General features: G+C 50.8%; 1 protein-coding gene across 3 annotated transcripts; it reads right to left on the minus strand.

Moving 5' to 3' along the window:
- Positions 1-433: 433 nt before the first annotated feature.
- FANCE (FA complementation group E) lies at positions 434-13,557 on the minus strand. 3 transcript variants are annotated; one of them, XM_032340534.1, is made up of 10 exons: positions 13,153-13,557; positions 9,038-9,662; positions 8,417-8,461; positions 8,066-8,125; positions 7,640-7,783; positions 7,112-7,235; positions 6,825-6,903; positions 4,728-4,794; positions 2,493-2,618; positions 434-1,025 (listed from the first exon to the last, which is right to left on the minus strand). In XM_032340534.1, the coding sequence occupies exons 1-10, from the start codon at positions 13,398-13,400 to the stop codon at positions 924-926; spliced, it is 1,620 nt and encodes a 539-aa protein (XP_032196425.1). In that variant the 5' UTR covers positions 13,401-13,557; the 3' UTR covers positions 434-923. The 3 variants fall into 3 exon arrangements, with proteins under 3 accessions (XP_032196425.1, XP_032196426.1, XP_032196427.1); XM_032340535.1 differs by having other exon boundaries at positions 1,017-1,095; XM_032340536.1 differs by lacking the exons at positions 434-1,025; positions 6,825-6,903 and having other exon boundaries at positions 2,525-2,618.
- Positions 13,558-15,712: the final 2,155 nt, after the last annotated feature.

Below are 15,712 nucleotides of genomic sequence, written 5' to 3' on the forward strand. Positions count from 1 at the left end.
ACCTTCCAGGCCCCACTCCCTGTAGTCAGTGCCATAGTCACCTACTCAGCAGACAGCTCTGATGGGGCTGAGAGGAGTGGTCTCACACAACACTGCCCAGAACGTGAATGAATGAACTAGAGATCTCTGTCACCTTCCCCTCACAGAAACTTTCTCCAGGAAAAAGATGCCCCTTGTCATTGAGTAGGGTGGGAGATGGCAGGGTCTGTTAGTTCTCAAAAAATACCCAGAGTTTGTAAGAAGGCAGATACTGACTCAAAGAAAACATTAAACTTCCTACTTGTTTTTTTTTTAAGATTTTATTTATTTGACAGACAGAGATCACAAGTAGGCAGAGAGGCAGGCAGAGAGGAGGGGGCGGAAGCAGGCTCCCTGCTGAGCAGAGAGCCGGATGTGCGGCTGGATCCCAGAACCCTGGGATCATGACCTGAGCCAAAGGCAAAGACTTTAATCCACTGAGCCACCCAGGTGCCCCAAACTTCCTACTTTTTAATAAATTATTATCCAAGTCAGAACACAGAAGGTAATAACATACACTTGAGTGCAAGATATTTGTGCACAGGACACAGGTCACCTCAGGGCTCCTGAAGCATCATTCATCTACCCGGGTCTGCTTTGACCCTACTGAAGTCTTTCAGAAAGTTTCCAACCACACAGTCTGAAGCAAAAGTGACAAAGAGTGAGCCCAAGGTCAGCATCCCTTGGAAATAAAGCTCATCAAGCCTGCTTAGCCCAGGACCTTCTCTGCTGGCTAGGAGGCCAAGATGTTTTCTCTGCATCCTGGAGCAGGGAGGCAGCGGACCCTTGGCATGGCCAGGCTCTGCCTTTACCCCCAGGCAACAAGTCAGAGTGAGGCACTGACTGAGAGCAGAAGCATCCTTCAGGCAGCTGGAGAAGTATCCTTCAGGCTCCAGGAGTGATGGTCAGGGGGCCAGATGTCTCAGGGCAGCCTGTAGGGGCTTCCTCAGGAAAGTGGTGTTGAGCTCTAGGGCTGCTGCCAGGCCCAGCCTGTGGATCTCAGTGATCTGGGGACAGGGAAGAATCATATCAGGACTCCAGCAACTGATCCTTCCCCTTTCCCCTCTGCCCATGGCCCTGTTTAGGAAGAAGAGAGTAATCAGGACATAGGACAATGGAGGAGATATCTAAATGCATTACTTCACCATGATTATGCAAGGTCTTCAGGTTCAAGTGGACCTGGGTCAGATATTAACTGTACAACTTACGAAGAGAGCCACATCAATGACAGTTGACAATTATTGGGTGCTCACCATGTGGCAACTTTATAAACCTAGCTTCATGTAACCTGCACAACCCTCCATTTTACAGATGAGAAAACTGAGGGTCGGAGATACTCCACAGTGGCTGTCACAACTCCTTCTATGCCACACTGTTTCTTCTATGACCTGTGGGATCCTGACAGATCTTTACCCTGTATCTTCTTTCCAATCCCCACTCCTTACAGATACCAGAGGCTCCTTTACAAAATGCAAATCTGACCAAATCACTCCAGCTTCAGCTGGGCCCTGGGGTAACTTCTGATGTCTCATATTGGAGGCCCTTCTTCTAGGATCATCAGGCTCTCCAGAAGATCCAGGAGCCTCCTGAAAATGTGCATAAATGTGTGTTCAGATTTTCATTTTTCTGGGAGGATCTATAGCTTTCATCAAATCATCAAATGGGCCTGTGACTCCCCAAAAAAGGCAAAGAGCCAACAGCCAAGGACACCTGACCTTCAAGATAAAGCCCGGTCTTCCATAGATATTAGCATGGCCTGACCATGTGACCTTGGGTAGGTCACTTTAACCTCTCTGAGTCTCAATTTCCTCATCTATAAAATGGAGCTAATAATAGTATCTTCTCATGGGTCTAACACATGGAATAAACTAGCAAGTTAATGTAGGCAAAGGGCTTTAAACAGTGCCTAAGACCTAGCAGGGCTCAGTGTTTAAACTCTGACCTCTAACCTCACCCCTACCATCATCCATTCTCATGTTTTTAGGCCTCAGTTAATACCTGTAGATCCTTGCTTATACTGTTTCCTTGGCCTGAAATGCCCTTTCCTCAGTCTTGGGCCTTGGCCACCACTCACCCTTTCAGAGCTGAGAAGCCTGTCTTAACTCCCAAACACAAGGTTTAGTTGCCTCCTCTTGCTCTGCAACCAAATGCCCCGCACACACCTCTCACCTGGTTCCTTCCAGATTATTAGGCTGATCTGGTTACCACCTCTCTCCCACCTCACTGGCACCAGTGGAGAGGTCAAGTCAAGGACAGGACTGTTGATTCCCCAGTGCACCATACAGCATCTGGCCCACAGCGGTGTAGGCTGGATGAGCGAATTCCTAAGCAGTCTCATTCCCCAGTCTGGGGCTTGAACTTGTAGTTGGCCTCGCTAACACTCGGGGGGTCTTCCCCAGCAAACATCTAGATGTACATGCTTGTGGCGCACTCACAGTAGCGGGATCAACCCTCATGGCCCTACCAATACTCACACTGGCCTGATACTTGGTCATCACCGTCAGCATGAGCTTGGCATAGGCCACAGATGCGGTGGCCGCTGGCCCCTCTTTACAGAGTTTCTCCATCAACACACTGAACTTCTCAGGGGTCATCTCCACCTGCACACATTGGGAGATGGGATAAGAGAATAAGAAAGGGCCCCAGATTCAATTCCAAACTCTACCACTTTCTAAGTAAGCCTGGACAGGTCACATAACCAAACAAAGCCTCAGTTTCTGCATCTGTAAAATGGTTCTCATGATACCTAACGCTAAAGACAGTGAAAAGAATTAAATGAGATAAGGCACATAGAGCCTGGTGCATAGGTCTCAGCCTTGCTTGGTGGCCAAAGATATAAAGAAGTGAGGAGTCCCAAGGGTACCGTCAGCATAATAGCATCAGCTATTATGCTTGTTAATGCTTGTTATACATCAGGCACTGTTCTGAGCATTTTCCACCAATTATCTACTTCCACCTCACCCCAGCCTTGGGCAGTACTTACTATCATCACTCCCCTTTTGTAAACGGGAAAACTGAGGCATAAAGAGGTTAGATCAGCTATCTAAGTTATAAACAAATGAGGCAGAACTTTAGGTAGTCATATGGAAAACTGCCAAAATATACTGTAAGTTAAAAAAGCAATGTACGGGGGTGCCTGGGTGACTCAGTCGATTAAGCGTCTGCCTTCAGCTTAGGTCATGATCCCAGGGTCCTGGGATCAAGCCCTGCGTCAGGCACCCTGCTCATGGGGAAGCCTGCTTCTCCCTCTCCTACTCCCCCTGCTTGTGTTCCCTCTCTCACTGTGTCTCTCTCTGTCAAATAAGTAAAATCTTTATTAAAAAAAAAAAAGCAAAGGACAGAGCACTGAGCTCAGCGTGTTGATCTACGTAAAAAGTAGGCAAAAAGTCAACTTAAACACGGGTCCTTGAAAAAAAAAAAAGAAAAGGGGCACCTGGGTGACTCAGTGGGTTAAGCCGCTGCCTTCGGCTCGGGTCATGATCTCAGGGTCCTGGGATCGAGTCCCACGTCGGGCTCTCTGCTCAGCAGGGAGCCTGCTTCCTCCTCTCTCTCTCTCTCTCTGCCTGCCTCTCTGCCTACTTGTGATCTCTCTCTGTCAAATAAATAAATAAAAAATCTTTAAAAACAAAACAAAACAAAACAAAACACGGGTCCTTGTATATAAAAGCATCTCTGGGAGAGTTCCCCTGAAACTACTAATACTGATTAGTCCTGGAGAAGGGAATCTGGATGGCAGGGGTAATATTTTTCACTCTAGCTTTTGAGCTTTAAAATTTGTGAACATAGAGGCACCTGAGTGACTCAGTGGGTTAATCATCTGACTCTTGGTTTCAGCTCAGGTCATGATCTCAGGATCATGGGATTGAGCCCCAAGTAGGGCCCTGCACTGAGTGGGGAGTCTGCTTGGGATTCTCTCACCCTCCCCCTCCACCCCTCCCCACACTCGCACATATGCACTCTCTGTCTCTTTCTCAAATTAATAAAATCTTTGCTTCCATTGGTTAAGTGTCTGCCTTCAGCTCAGGTCATGATCCCAGTGTCCTGGGATCGGGCCCCACATCAGGCTCCCTGCTTAGCGGAGGGAGTCTGTTTCTCCCTCTTCTACCGGCTTGTGATATCTGTCTCTCTCTCAAATAAATAAACAAAATCTTTAAAAAAAAAAAATTGTGAACCTATGAATTTATAACCTATTCAAAAATTAAATTAAATCCAAGGTGCCTGGGTGGCTCAGTCAGTTAACTGTCTGACTCTTGGTTCTGCTCAGGTCACAATCCCAGGATTATGGGATCGAGCCCCATGTCAGGCTTCATGCTCAGCATGGAGTCTGCTTCAGATTCTCTCTCCCTCTCCCTCCTGCACTCATTTGCTCTCTCTCAAATAAATAAATAAAACTTTCATAAATAAAATAAAATTAAGTTAAATTTCACACACATAACCCCAAAAGTCCCTCTCTAAGGCCACACAGCTAAGAAGAGGCACAGCCTGGGCTCTACCATGCAGTCTGCTCTCAGCTACTAGCCTTTCAAGCTCCAGGACTCACCTGCTGTCATGGCCCCGCTTGCTGCAGGGCAGCTGTCCTGTTTGCCTCCATCCCTGGAGGGACCTGAAACCCAGGGGGCCCATGCCCACCAGCCACCGCACACCCAGCACACACGGCGATGGCACTGCCACACTTCCACATCCACCCTTCCCTAAGGCAGCCTGCTCACCTGCCGCTCCAGCAGGGACTGCAACACCACAAAAGTGTCCTCTTTCCAGGGCAGCTCCAAGATCTGTCTGCAAGAAGCAGAGGTCCCACTGAGAACAGCCCACGTCTGGATATCTACGGCTCCTACCCCCAAGGCAGTGCAAGACCCTGGAGACAGCCAAGGCTCCCCCAGTCAACACAGCAAGTCCTCAGAGCCCTCCCCCACCCCCGCCACCCAAGGCTGGCGGCCACCCAGTAGCCAGCCCACACTTGGTGCTGGGAAGGCTATGACCCAAGACGCCTGGGGCGGTGGATCACGAAGGATTTGGCATGAGGTGTACCAAGGTTCCCTGAAAAATAGCAGGAGTGGAGAGTGCATTGTGAGGACAGAAGGTGAGGGTGACCCAGAGCAGAGGATCATGGCCCATTGAGAGGTCCATGAGGCTTTCCAAAAGGCAGCCTTCCCTGCAGCGCCCAGCCCATGGCGACCGCCACTCCAGCTGTGCCTCCTAGACTAGGGAGCCATCCCCTGCTCGTGTGGAAAGGCAGCATTGTCACATGGGAGCAGTGTGGCTTCTCAGATGCACAGCCTAGAGTCTGATCCCAGGGTTTACCACTTGCCGTCTGTGTGACCTTTGGCCCACGCCCCATAATGAACATGAGCTTCAGGCTTTCTGTCTCTAGGGCGGCCACAGCACCCACCTCACAGCACTGTGTGAGGACTAATGGAGAGAACTAAAAGCACAGAGAAAGGACTCAATCAGAGGTGGCTGACGTTACTTTTCAGACCCTCCTCTTCTCCTGTGATAGTCTCCATTTTATAGTTCGCATTAGGATCATGGGGTCTTAGCTACTTACTTGTTTCTGTGTCTGGATTTTTTTTTTAAAGATTTTATTTATTTGACAGAGAGAGAGAGAGACAGTGAGAGAGGGAACACAACCAGGGGGAGTAGAACAGAGAAGCAGGCCTCCTGCCAAGCAGGGAGCCCGGTGCAGGGCTCAATCCCGGGACCCTGGGATCATGACCTGAGCCAAAGGCAGATGCTTAACAACTGACCCACCCAGGCGCCCTATGTGTCTGGATCTTGACTCCCCAGTTTGTTTTTTGTTTTTTTTAAGATTTTTTATTATTCATTTGACAGAGAGAGATCACAAGTAGGCAGAGAGACAGGCAGAGAGAGAGAGGAGGAAGCAGGCTCCCTGCTGAGCAGAGAGCCCGATGCGGGACTCGATCCCAGAACCCTGGGATCATGACCTGAGCCGAAGGCAGCGGCTTAACCCACTGAGCCACCCAGGCGCCCCGACTCCCCAGTTTTTTTTTGTTTTTTTGTTTTTTTTAAAGATTTTATTTATTCATCAGAGAGAGAGAGGGAGAGAGAGCGAGCACAGGCAGACAGAATGGCAGGCAGAGGCAGAGGGAGAAGCAGGCTCCCTGCCGAGCAAGGAGCCCGATGTGGGACTCGATCCCAGGACGCTGGGATCATGACCTGAGCCGAAGGCAGCTGCTTAACCAACTGAGCCACCCAGGCGTCCCATCCCCAGTTTTAATACCCAAATTGAACACCAATTTAATAACAATTTTTGAGCACTGACTTGAGCCAAGTACTGTGCTATGGTCTATGTGCATTACCAAATTTAACATCTAGAAAAATCCTTCCGGGGAAACATTATCCCCATTTCTTATATGAGGAAACAGGCTCAGAGAGATGGAGAAGGCTGCTGGAATCGACACAGGGCAAGGCTGAGATTTGAAATCCTGTCCACCTGGCTCCAGAGCCAGACTCTTAACTGCCAGCCAGGCTCTAGCTATGCTGTGAACTGCTCCAGTGGAGACCACCAGCCTCTTCCCTGCGCTCCCCAAGGCACCTGGCCCAGAAGACTGGAACCGAGGGCTTGGGAAGGGTCCCAGGATGGCAACTTGTACAAGCATAAGGGGGGTGGGAGCGGGGGAGGCACAAGCCAGGCTCAGGCCACCGCAAGAGAGGCATCTGCTGTGCTGCGGCCCCTGCTTCAGGCTCAGGGCCCGCTCCCCAGCCGACTCCAGCTCCAGGAGGCCAGGAACGGGCTGTGCCCGTGCGAGGAGGTGGAGTAGGGGCAGCAGGGAGGGCTGTATGCTCACCCCAGCATCAGAACCTGCGTGTCCGGTGCCAGGGCTTCATCCTTCAGAAGGCAACACAGTAACTCCGTTTGAGCTGGGCCTACATAGGGGACAGCAGAGGGGGGAGGTCTGGGGGCAAAGGGCAGGAGAGGATGGAACAGAATGCCTGGCTCATTATAGGGGGGCATCATCAGGGAAGGAAGGTATCTTTACTGACTGAATACACAATGGCCAGGGTCGCCTGGAATGAAGGGTGCTGGGAAACGAGAGGGCAGAGCTACCAGGACTGGGGCTGTTTCCAGAATTACCTGTTTCTGGGGCCTGGAGCACCGGGCCAAGAAGAGCTCTGCAGACAGGATAGGCATACTTGGCACAGAAGGAGGTCAGGGCCATGATGAGCAGGCGGGAGGCCGAGGAAGTCAGGGAGAGAATCTACAGCCAACGGGGAGGAAAATATTAATCACCCATTTCTTTTTCCCTTTAATAAATGTTTATTAGACACGTATTTCAGATGGTGATACATGTTACAAAGAAAAAACGAAAGTTCTTTTATCTCAGACTCACATGGATTCACCCATTGGAAAAGATACAAAGCTCAGCTCCCCAGCTCCAAAACCCTTTCAGCTTCTGGAAGGGTCTGGGACCCAAGAAGGAGGAAGTCGATGCCATGTGATGGATGGCCTGGAGGTCCATGCCCTTCCCTTGCCCCACAATGCCTTGACTGGCCAGACACATTATAAGGTTGGAAACCCCCTCTCCCAAGCTCCACCCTTCCAAGGGCTCAGATTCTCCCCCACAAAGTGCCTAGCATGCCAAGTATATGGCAACACGCCTACCCGTCTAAGAAAGAGGCTCCTGGTCAGAATGGTTGCATTGCTAAGGCTAAGATCTGGTGAAAGGGACAGGAGCCAGGTGCAGAGCTGCAGGAGAGCTGGGTCCGAGAGCTGTGGGAGCTGCAGCTGGGCACACAGCAGGTCCATCTGCCAAGTAGGAGGGAGGACACAGACACACTCAGTCTGCCTCTGCTAGGCTGTCTCAAGCTAACAGGGCAGCAGAATGGGTAGGGCAAGGATATTCCAAGGTAGGATGAGGCTGGGAGAGCTGCCCGCATGGTGAGGATCCAAGGGCTAAAAGAAAGCACACAGGGTGAAAAACCCCAGCAAGATCCCCTTCTCCATTCCCACATGAGGCAAGGAAACACAGACTTAAATGGAAAAAGGCTGGGGAGAGGGGATGTATCCTCAGGGTCTTAAGGGACTCACCTGGCTGGGACTGCATTCATGGAGAAGCTGTAGCTCAAGTGGGGGAGCGCCCTCCAACCCCTAGAAAGGCAAATCCCATGTTAGGGCAGGCAGAGCCCTTGATGATGAGTCAGAGACCACCCCTTTGTCTGGCACAGTGGGTGGATGAGGACCCTGGATGCTACCAGAGGAGAGGGACTTGTCTGAGGTTAGATGACCTATCTGTCCTTGGGCCAAGACAAGCCCCTGCAGTGACTGTCCTCTGACTGTCACTCCGACCCCCGCCATCCAAACAACCTGTGCTTCCCTGGGCAGGGCTGAGGTCTAGTCGGCAGGTGGATGGCGGGGCAACAGTGAGCAGGGGCCACTTACCTCCCCAAAGGTCTTGAGCAGCTGCTGCAGCCTGGGAACCTGGTCCTGAAGAGGAGAGTCCAGTCACTGCCAAGTCCCTACCAGCACAGTGTGGCCCCAGGCCCAGTCCTAACCCCCTCTTCCGAGAAGGCCCCAGATCAGTGAGAGCTAGCAGGCAAGCATGATTCCAGGGAGTCAAGAGCTCGAAACCTAAACCTTGAGAGGTGCTTAAGAATTCAAAGGCAACGAGGCCCATGGAAATGCAGCTGCCTAGACTTGTCTTCTCTGCACCCACCCTCATGGAGGCAGACCTAGGTCTGGGATTGGGAGGATAGGCGGGAAGCTGGCACATTCCACTCCTTCCACAGTATAGCCCTGGAGCTTCTCTTCTTGTGTGGCAATGCTTTAACTTCGTATTGTCGATCATTAAGGCCAAAGGTTTCCGCCCTCCTATACCTCCCTTCCCACCCCCTCCTCAGAGTCTGTAGGGCAGAGACGGTTTCCTTAACCCTAGGCTCCTACCCCCTGCTCTGCGGATTCTAGTTATCCCAGTTGGGAAATAGTCTCCCGACCAGCTTTGGCCCTGGATAAACCCCCTACTCCTGGGGGATCACCCTAAACCCAGCCTCCCCATTCTAGTACCTGGACAGCTTTGGGCAACTCCAAACTCTCAGCTAGGTCCTTAGCCTCCTCCAGACTCTGACCAGCCTCCCTGGGCTCGGCCAGGACAAGCTGGTTCTCCATGGGTGAGGCACCTCCTCCGTCTGCCGGGGGCTCCAAAGACTCAGGTTCATGTCTCTCCTCTTCCTGACCTCCTTCCTCTTCCCTTTCCAAATGCCGGAACCTTTTGGGGGCCCGTCCGCCTTCAGGACTGGCAGGCTCTTCCTCTGGCCCCTTTCTGCGTTTCCCAGGCCGTGGGGAATCCTTGTCCTCCTTGCCTTCCTCTTGTTCCTCTTCGGGAACAGGAGCCTGGGCCAATTTCAGCCTCCTGCCTCCCTGGCCTAGCCGCCTACACAGGCCTTGGAGCTGTCTCTGGCAGTCTGTAGACAGTGGGGATGTCTCCTCAGTCGCTACCCCAGCGTTCAGATCCCTCCGCAGCAACTCCCCCAGGGTCTGGAGCCAGGCGTCGGGGTTGGGGCTTTGGTCTTGTCGTGCAATCTGCAGCACGGGGAGTAGGCCACTCTCGGGCAGCGATGGCCCAAGAGCCATCAATAGGGACATCAGGTTCCTCTGGCATAACGGAGGCAATCGCAGCAGTAGGGGTTTCCTGGTAGCAGAAGGAGGATAAGCAGTTAAAGAGCATCTTGCTGGGAGGAGCAGAGGGCAACTGGGATAGAGCTAGAGGTTGGATGGCCATGGACAGACAGGCAGGCGCTCGGAGGTAGTACCAATAGGATGGAGGTGGTCAGCACCAGTGCCATTCAACAGACCTTCACTGAGCATGTATTTTTTTTGTTGTGGTGAAGCCAGTTTGAGTTCATTTTACAATTGCTAAAAACCAAAAAAATCTCTGAGCAATTCCATCTTTTCTTTTTTTAATTGAGCATGTATTCATGTATTGTGCTAGGCTCTGCTCTTTGACACCTCCTATTTCGGCTCAAAAAATTCACATTGAAATCTATCCTATAAAAGATCCATGCTTGTTTTATGTTAAAAAAAAAAAATCCCTTTCCAAACTTTATATAAAAATATACTCCAGGAGCACCTGGGTGGCTCAGTGGGTTAAGCCTCTGCCTTCAGCTCAGGTCGTGATCCCAGGGTCCTGGGATGGAGTCCCACATTGGGCTCTCTGCTCAGCAGGGAGCCTGCTCCCCAACCCCCTCTCTGCCTGCCTCTCTGCCTACTTGTGTTCTCTGTCAAATAAATAAAATAAAATCTTCTAAAAAAAAATATATATATATATATATACTCCAGGGGCCCCTGGCTGGCTGGTCAGTAGAGCATATGACTTCTTCTATTTTTTTTTTTTTTAAGATTGATTTATTTATTTAAAGTAAACTCACCATCCCAAGATCCCGAATCACATGCTCCACTGACGGAGCCAGCCAGGCACCCCCTAGAGGGTGTGTCTTGTGATCTCAGGGTCCTGAGTTCAAGCCCCACACTGGGTGTAGAGCTTACTTAAAAAGATAAATTAGGGGTGCCTGGGTGGTTCAAGTCATTAAGCGACTGCTTTCAGCTGAGGTCAGGATCCTGGGGTCCTGGGATTGAGCCCTGCATCTGGCTCCCTGCTCAGCGGGAAGCCTGCTTCTCCCTCTCCCACTCCCTCTGCTTGTGCTCCCTCTCTGGTTGTCTCTCTCTCTATCAAATAAATAAACAAAATCTTAAAAAAAAAAAAAAAAAAGATAAATAAATTAAACTAAAAAAAAGTTCTACAGGATGGGCCGAGACCCAAAATAATAATAATAATAGTAGTAGTAGTAATACTCCAGGATGCTGTACAGTGCTTCCCATACAGCCCTATGCTCACCTTGGCTATCCCCCGGAACTTACAGGGTCACAGTCGTCTCGCTTTGACGTTCCTTTCACCCAACTGAATTGCTAAGAGGCAGAGGCAGTCTCTTCTTCCTCCATCTTCCAGTACCCAGCACAGCATCAGCCCATCGCAGGTACTGGGAGCACATTTACTGAGTGAATTAATTCTCTGAGAATAAGCGCCCGGAGATGAGCCTGGGCTACATGGAGAAAGCAAAGGTAGCCATCTGCCATGTTGTCAACGCAAGAATCCAGATGCTGTGTGACTGTGACCTGAGGCTTATTGGTGTGGGAAACAAGCCATGGGTAGGTACATCGAGCCCACCTGCCATCACTCCTCTGCTCCTCTCTACGTGACTGTGCAGGGCTGCTTGTCATCAATACAAGGGGCACCTGGGAGGTGTGAAAGAGAAAAAAAAATCTGACTTTTATTTTTTTGTGAACAATAGACATGAAGTGAGAGAAAAAAAAAGAAAGCAAAAGTTAAAAAGGTGGCCAGTTTGTGGTAGAGGATATTGAGAAGTGCTGAGGCAGGAAGACCCTACTTCAGGACTTTTAACTTTTGTGTGTGCACGGACCCCTTATCAGAATAAGTGTTAAATGTGTAAGATAAAATACATGGGCTTATGAAAGAAACCAATTATACTGGAATAAAGTTCTAACCAGGGACCCTAGATTAAGTACCCCTCCTACTCTGGTAAGAAAAAAACCAGACAGCTGGATAAACATTTCCAAGGCCTCCAATTTGGGGGTGTGCAAAGTTCTCCTGACCCATTTCTTTCCTTCTTTTTTTAAGTAAGGTTCTACACCCAGCCTGGAGTCCAATGTGGGGCTTGAACTCAGGACCCTGAGATCAAGACCTGAGCAGAGATTAAGAGCCCCGTGCTCAGCTGACTGAGGCACCCAGATGCTCCTCTCCTAAACCCATTTCTCCAAAGAAATTCAAAGTGGGGTGTGGGAAAACAATATTAGAATTTCCATTTCTCCTTATCTAAAACATAAGAAATTAAGTATTACAACTATTTAATGTATGGAATGGCCCTTCATAGTCCAGTCTCCAGCCTAATTCTGAGGGAGGAGTATCTGGAAGTGCAAAGCCCCTTCTCTAGCCCCCTGGTGGCTGAAGGGGGAACCTCACTTTTTTTTTTTAACTTTGTGTCTTTTCCTTAATTTGATAATTAAACGCATTTATGGATACTGTATTATGTCGTTTAACAAAACCAACCTCACTAAATGGACACAGGGCTTGTAAGGATGACTGAAAAGAGACTGAATACCATAGGGTGCCTGGATGGCTCAGTCGGTTAAGCGTCTGCCTTGGGCTCAGGTCATGATCCCTAGGGTCAAGTTCCATATCCGGCTCCCTGCTCTGGGGGAGCCTGCTTCTCCCTCTGTCTCTCCCGCTCCCTTCTCCCCCTGTCTCTCATGAATAAGTAAATAAAATATTTTTTAAAGGTTTTATTTATTTATTTGACAGACAAAGATCACAAGCAGGCAGAGAAACAGGCAGAGAGAGAGGAAGAAGCAGGCTCCCCGCTGAGCAGAGAGCCTGATGTGGAGCTCAATCCCAGGACCCTGAGATCACGACCCGATCCCAAGGCAGAGGGTTTGACCCACTGAGCCACCCAGGCACCCCAGTAAATAAAATCTTAAAAAAGAGAAAGAGAAGAAACGGAATACCAGTAACGGAAGCCCATCAAATAAGAAAATGGCAGAGCTAACCCTTCTGCTCCAAGCAGAAATTGTCAGCCACATAAAGAGGTCAAAAAAAAAAAAAAAAATTCAAAACCACTCCAAAGAACGTGAGTCATCAGGAAAGTGATTTTTCTCTAAAAATGTATACTGTGCTTTGAAAACATTATAAAACCACCCCATTAGATTGTCCGGTCACCACGTTTTAAATTTCTACTTTTGTATACTTTATAACGCACATATTTTTACTCTTGTGCACACGTGGTTATGCGTTAAGTATCCCTACACTGGGGGTATGAGTTCGATTTCCTTAGAGATGAAGTATGAGATCGGAAGCCATCTGCGTCCAGGGCTTCTAGTTACTCATTTACACGCGCCAGGAGGCGTGCGTCGCACCCACTCGTCCTCAGTGAAGGTCTGTTGGATGCCCCTCCTTCATATCCCTGGGGTGCGCGGCAGGGACGCCTGGCTGTGGGGAACTAGTGAAGCTCTCCGGGCCTCGGTCTCATCTGGAAAAGTGGGGTGGCGCCAGCCCCTGCCTGACACGACGTGGAGGATGAAACGCGGCGCCCCGCGACCAGACGACTTACAGCTCCAGGCGACAGTCCGGACCCTCCACGGCGGGTTCCTCCCGGCACAGCGCCTCCAGGACGCAGCCCCAGCCGAAGGGCTCCCCGCCGCGACTGCCCAGCGCCCGCAGCAGCCCCAGGCCGCGCCACGCCCCCTCCGGCCCCAACTGCAGGGCCTGCATCAGGCACCGGGCGGGGGCCTCCAGCTGCGCCCAGGGCGCCGAGTCCGCGCCCTCAGCCACAGCGGGCACCTCCTGCGAGGCCGCCATGCCTAGGGCTACGGGGCTGCGCCAGCCGCTGCTCCGGTTCCTGACCTCAGTCTCGAGAACAGGCGAAAGGGGGCAAAACGCCAGCGCCTGCCTGGACGCTGCTACGACCCTTCTCCCGCACGCGCCCCGCCGGGCTCGGCGTTCGGAGCCAGCTTCGGAGCCAGCTTCGGAGCCAGCTTCGGAGCCACTCGGCCGGGAGCCCGCCAAGATTCCCGCGCTGCTTTAGAAACGTAGATAGGGGGTGTGGTCAGGGGCGGGGCCGGACGGGAAGGGGAGAGGGCAGGCCGGAAGGGGCAGGGCCATAAATGGTCCTGGCCCAAAGGACTGAGGAACGGAGTAAGGGGGCGGGACGAAAGCCGAGGGAGCTCCACGGGTGGGGCGGGGCCACAACATGGGCGTTACTTGTGGGCGGGGTCATGCCGGAGATGGCGGAGTGGGGCGGGGCTTCGTGGGGCTATGGGTCGTAGTCTGCTGACCCTCATCTACCTTCCTGCACTGGTCCCTGACTGTAGGGGAATGAGAAGTGGATGCAGAATGTACGTCAGCGATCCTGTTGTTCTTCAGGACCCAGGCATCGTTTAATTTTTCTTGATGTCCATTTTGTATGTAGGTCATGGACTTGGCGATAGGATTTAATCAGTTTGCCACCCTACCTTGACATCACCTCTTCCACAGGCCATCAACTGTCATCACATCAGGGTTTCAGTCCTCTCCAGAAATATTTGATACACAACTACCCCTGAGAATGGGGTGGTAGTAAAACCCAACACTACCTACATGGCCAAAGGCCTTGCTGTGAACTTCCTCCGGAGGTCCAGGAAGCCGGCTTGCTCCGGTTTTTTATCAGGGGCCACGAGGGGCTCCACCTCCCAAGGTTTCAGTTTAAGGAAAGCTGCTGGAGAAGGCGGGTTTCCAGGAAAGTGGAGGGGAAGGAGAAGGAATCACTGCAGAGGATAAAAATAGAGAGGGGATGGGGTGCCTGGGTGGCTCAGATGGTTAAGCACCTGCCTTCAGCTCAGGTCATGATCTCAGGGTTCTGGGATTGAGCCCCACATCAGGCTCCCTGCTCAGCAGGGAATCTGCTTCTCCCTCTCCCTCTCCCTCTCCCATTGCTGGGCTCTCTGTCTCTCCCTCAAATAAATAAAATCTTAAAAAAAAAAAAAAAAAAAGAGGGGAGAAGAGCCCCCACAGCACCCGTAAACCTTACTCTGGGCTCCAGTTTCTAGTTACCGTTCTCTCAGTTTCTGCAACCACACACATCCATTCATTGAATAAACCTTGACTGAGCACCTAGGACTGGGGATTCAGGGAACAAAGCAAAGGCCCTCCACATTGTCGCTGACACTCTAGAGAGGAGAGACAAGGAAATAATAGAATGGTTGTGATTAGTGCTTTCAAGATGAATATAGCTGGGAAGGGAGATAGGGTGAGGTAATTTTAAGTAGGTAGTCAGGCAAGATGAACCTAAAGAAGATAAGGGAGCAATTCAGATAGAGATCTGTGGAAAGGCCATTTCAGGCGGAGGGGACAGCACAGGCAAAGGCCCCAAGACATAGTGTGGCTGGAGCAGAATGTACTTGCTGGAGTGTAATCAGAGAAGGGATCAGAAAGGTAACTGGGCTAGATCTTGTGAGGCCTTGAGGTCATAAAGAGGACTTTGTTTTTCACTCTAAGTGGTATGGTAAGCCATAGGAATATCTTGTTTTTACGAAATCTCTATACCCAATGTGGGATTTGAACTCATGACCATAAGATCAAGAGTTACATGGTTTAGGGACTGAGCCAGCCAGGGGCCCCTGAACGGTAGGGTAAGCCATAGGAATATTTTGAGCTGGATCTGATTTCCACTGAAGCCATTTTTTTTCCCCAAAAACAATTTCAGGGGAGGTGTTGAGAAAGACTAAGGAGTATTTCCAAGAGAGTGGCTGCTTTGCAAAGGCTTAAATAGCAGGAAAAAAGTTTTTTGCCAACACCTCTATCTCAGGTTGGCTGTTCTAACTTCATAGAAAGGATCTTTGGAGGGGTGCCTGGGTGGCTCAGTGGGTTAAAGCCTCTGGTTTTGGCTCAGGTCGTGATCCCAGGGTTCTGGGATCGAGGCCCACATCAGGCTCTCTGCTCTGCAGGGAGCCTGCTTCCTCCTCTCTCTATCTGCCTGCCTCTCTGCCTGCTTGTGATCTTTAAATACTTGTGATCAAATTAAAAAAAAATCTTTAGGGATGCCTGGGTGGCTCAGTTGGTTAAGCGGCTGCCTTCGGCTCAGGTCATGATCCCAGTGTCCTGGGATGGAGTCCCACATCGGGCTCCTTGCTCGG

Source organism: Mustela erminea, chromosome 4 (genome assembly GCF_009829155.1).
Source record: "Mustela erminea isolate mMusErm1 chromosome 4, mMusErm1.Pri, whole genome shotgun sequence".
Classification (NCBI taxonomy): domain Eukaryota; kingdom Metazoa; phylum Chordata; class Mammalia; order Carnivora; family Mustelidae; genus Mustela; species Mustela erminea.

Bases quoted from the DNA above. Each gene is read 5' to 3' on its own strand.
- FANCE (XM_032340534.1), bottom strand. From the start codon at position 13,400: ATGGCGGCCTCGCAGGAGGTGCCCGCTGTGGCTGAGGGCGCGGACTCG. The intron at 8,126-8,416 runs GTAAGTGGCCCC...TTGCCTTTCTAG, and splicing joins TGCTCAAGACCTTTGGGGAG to GGGTTGGAGGGCGCTCCCCC. The intron at 2,619-4,727 runs GTGAGCAGGCTG...CAATGTGTGCAG, and splicing joins AGTCCCTGCTGGAGCGGCAG to GTGGAGATGACCCCTGAGAA.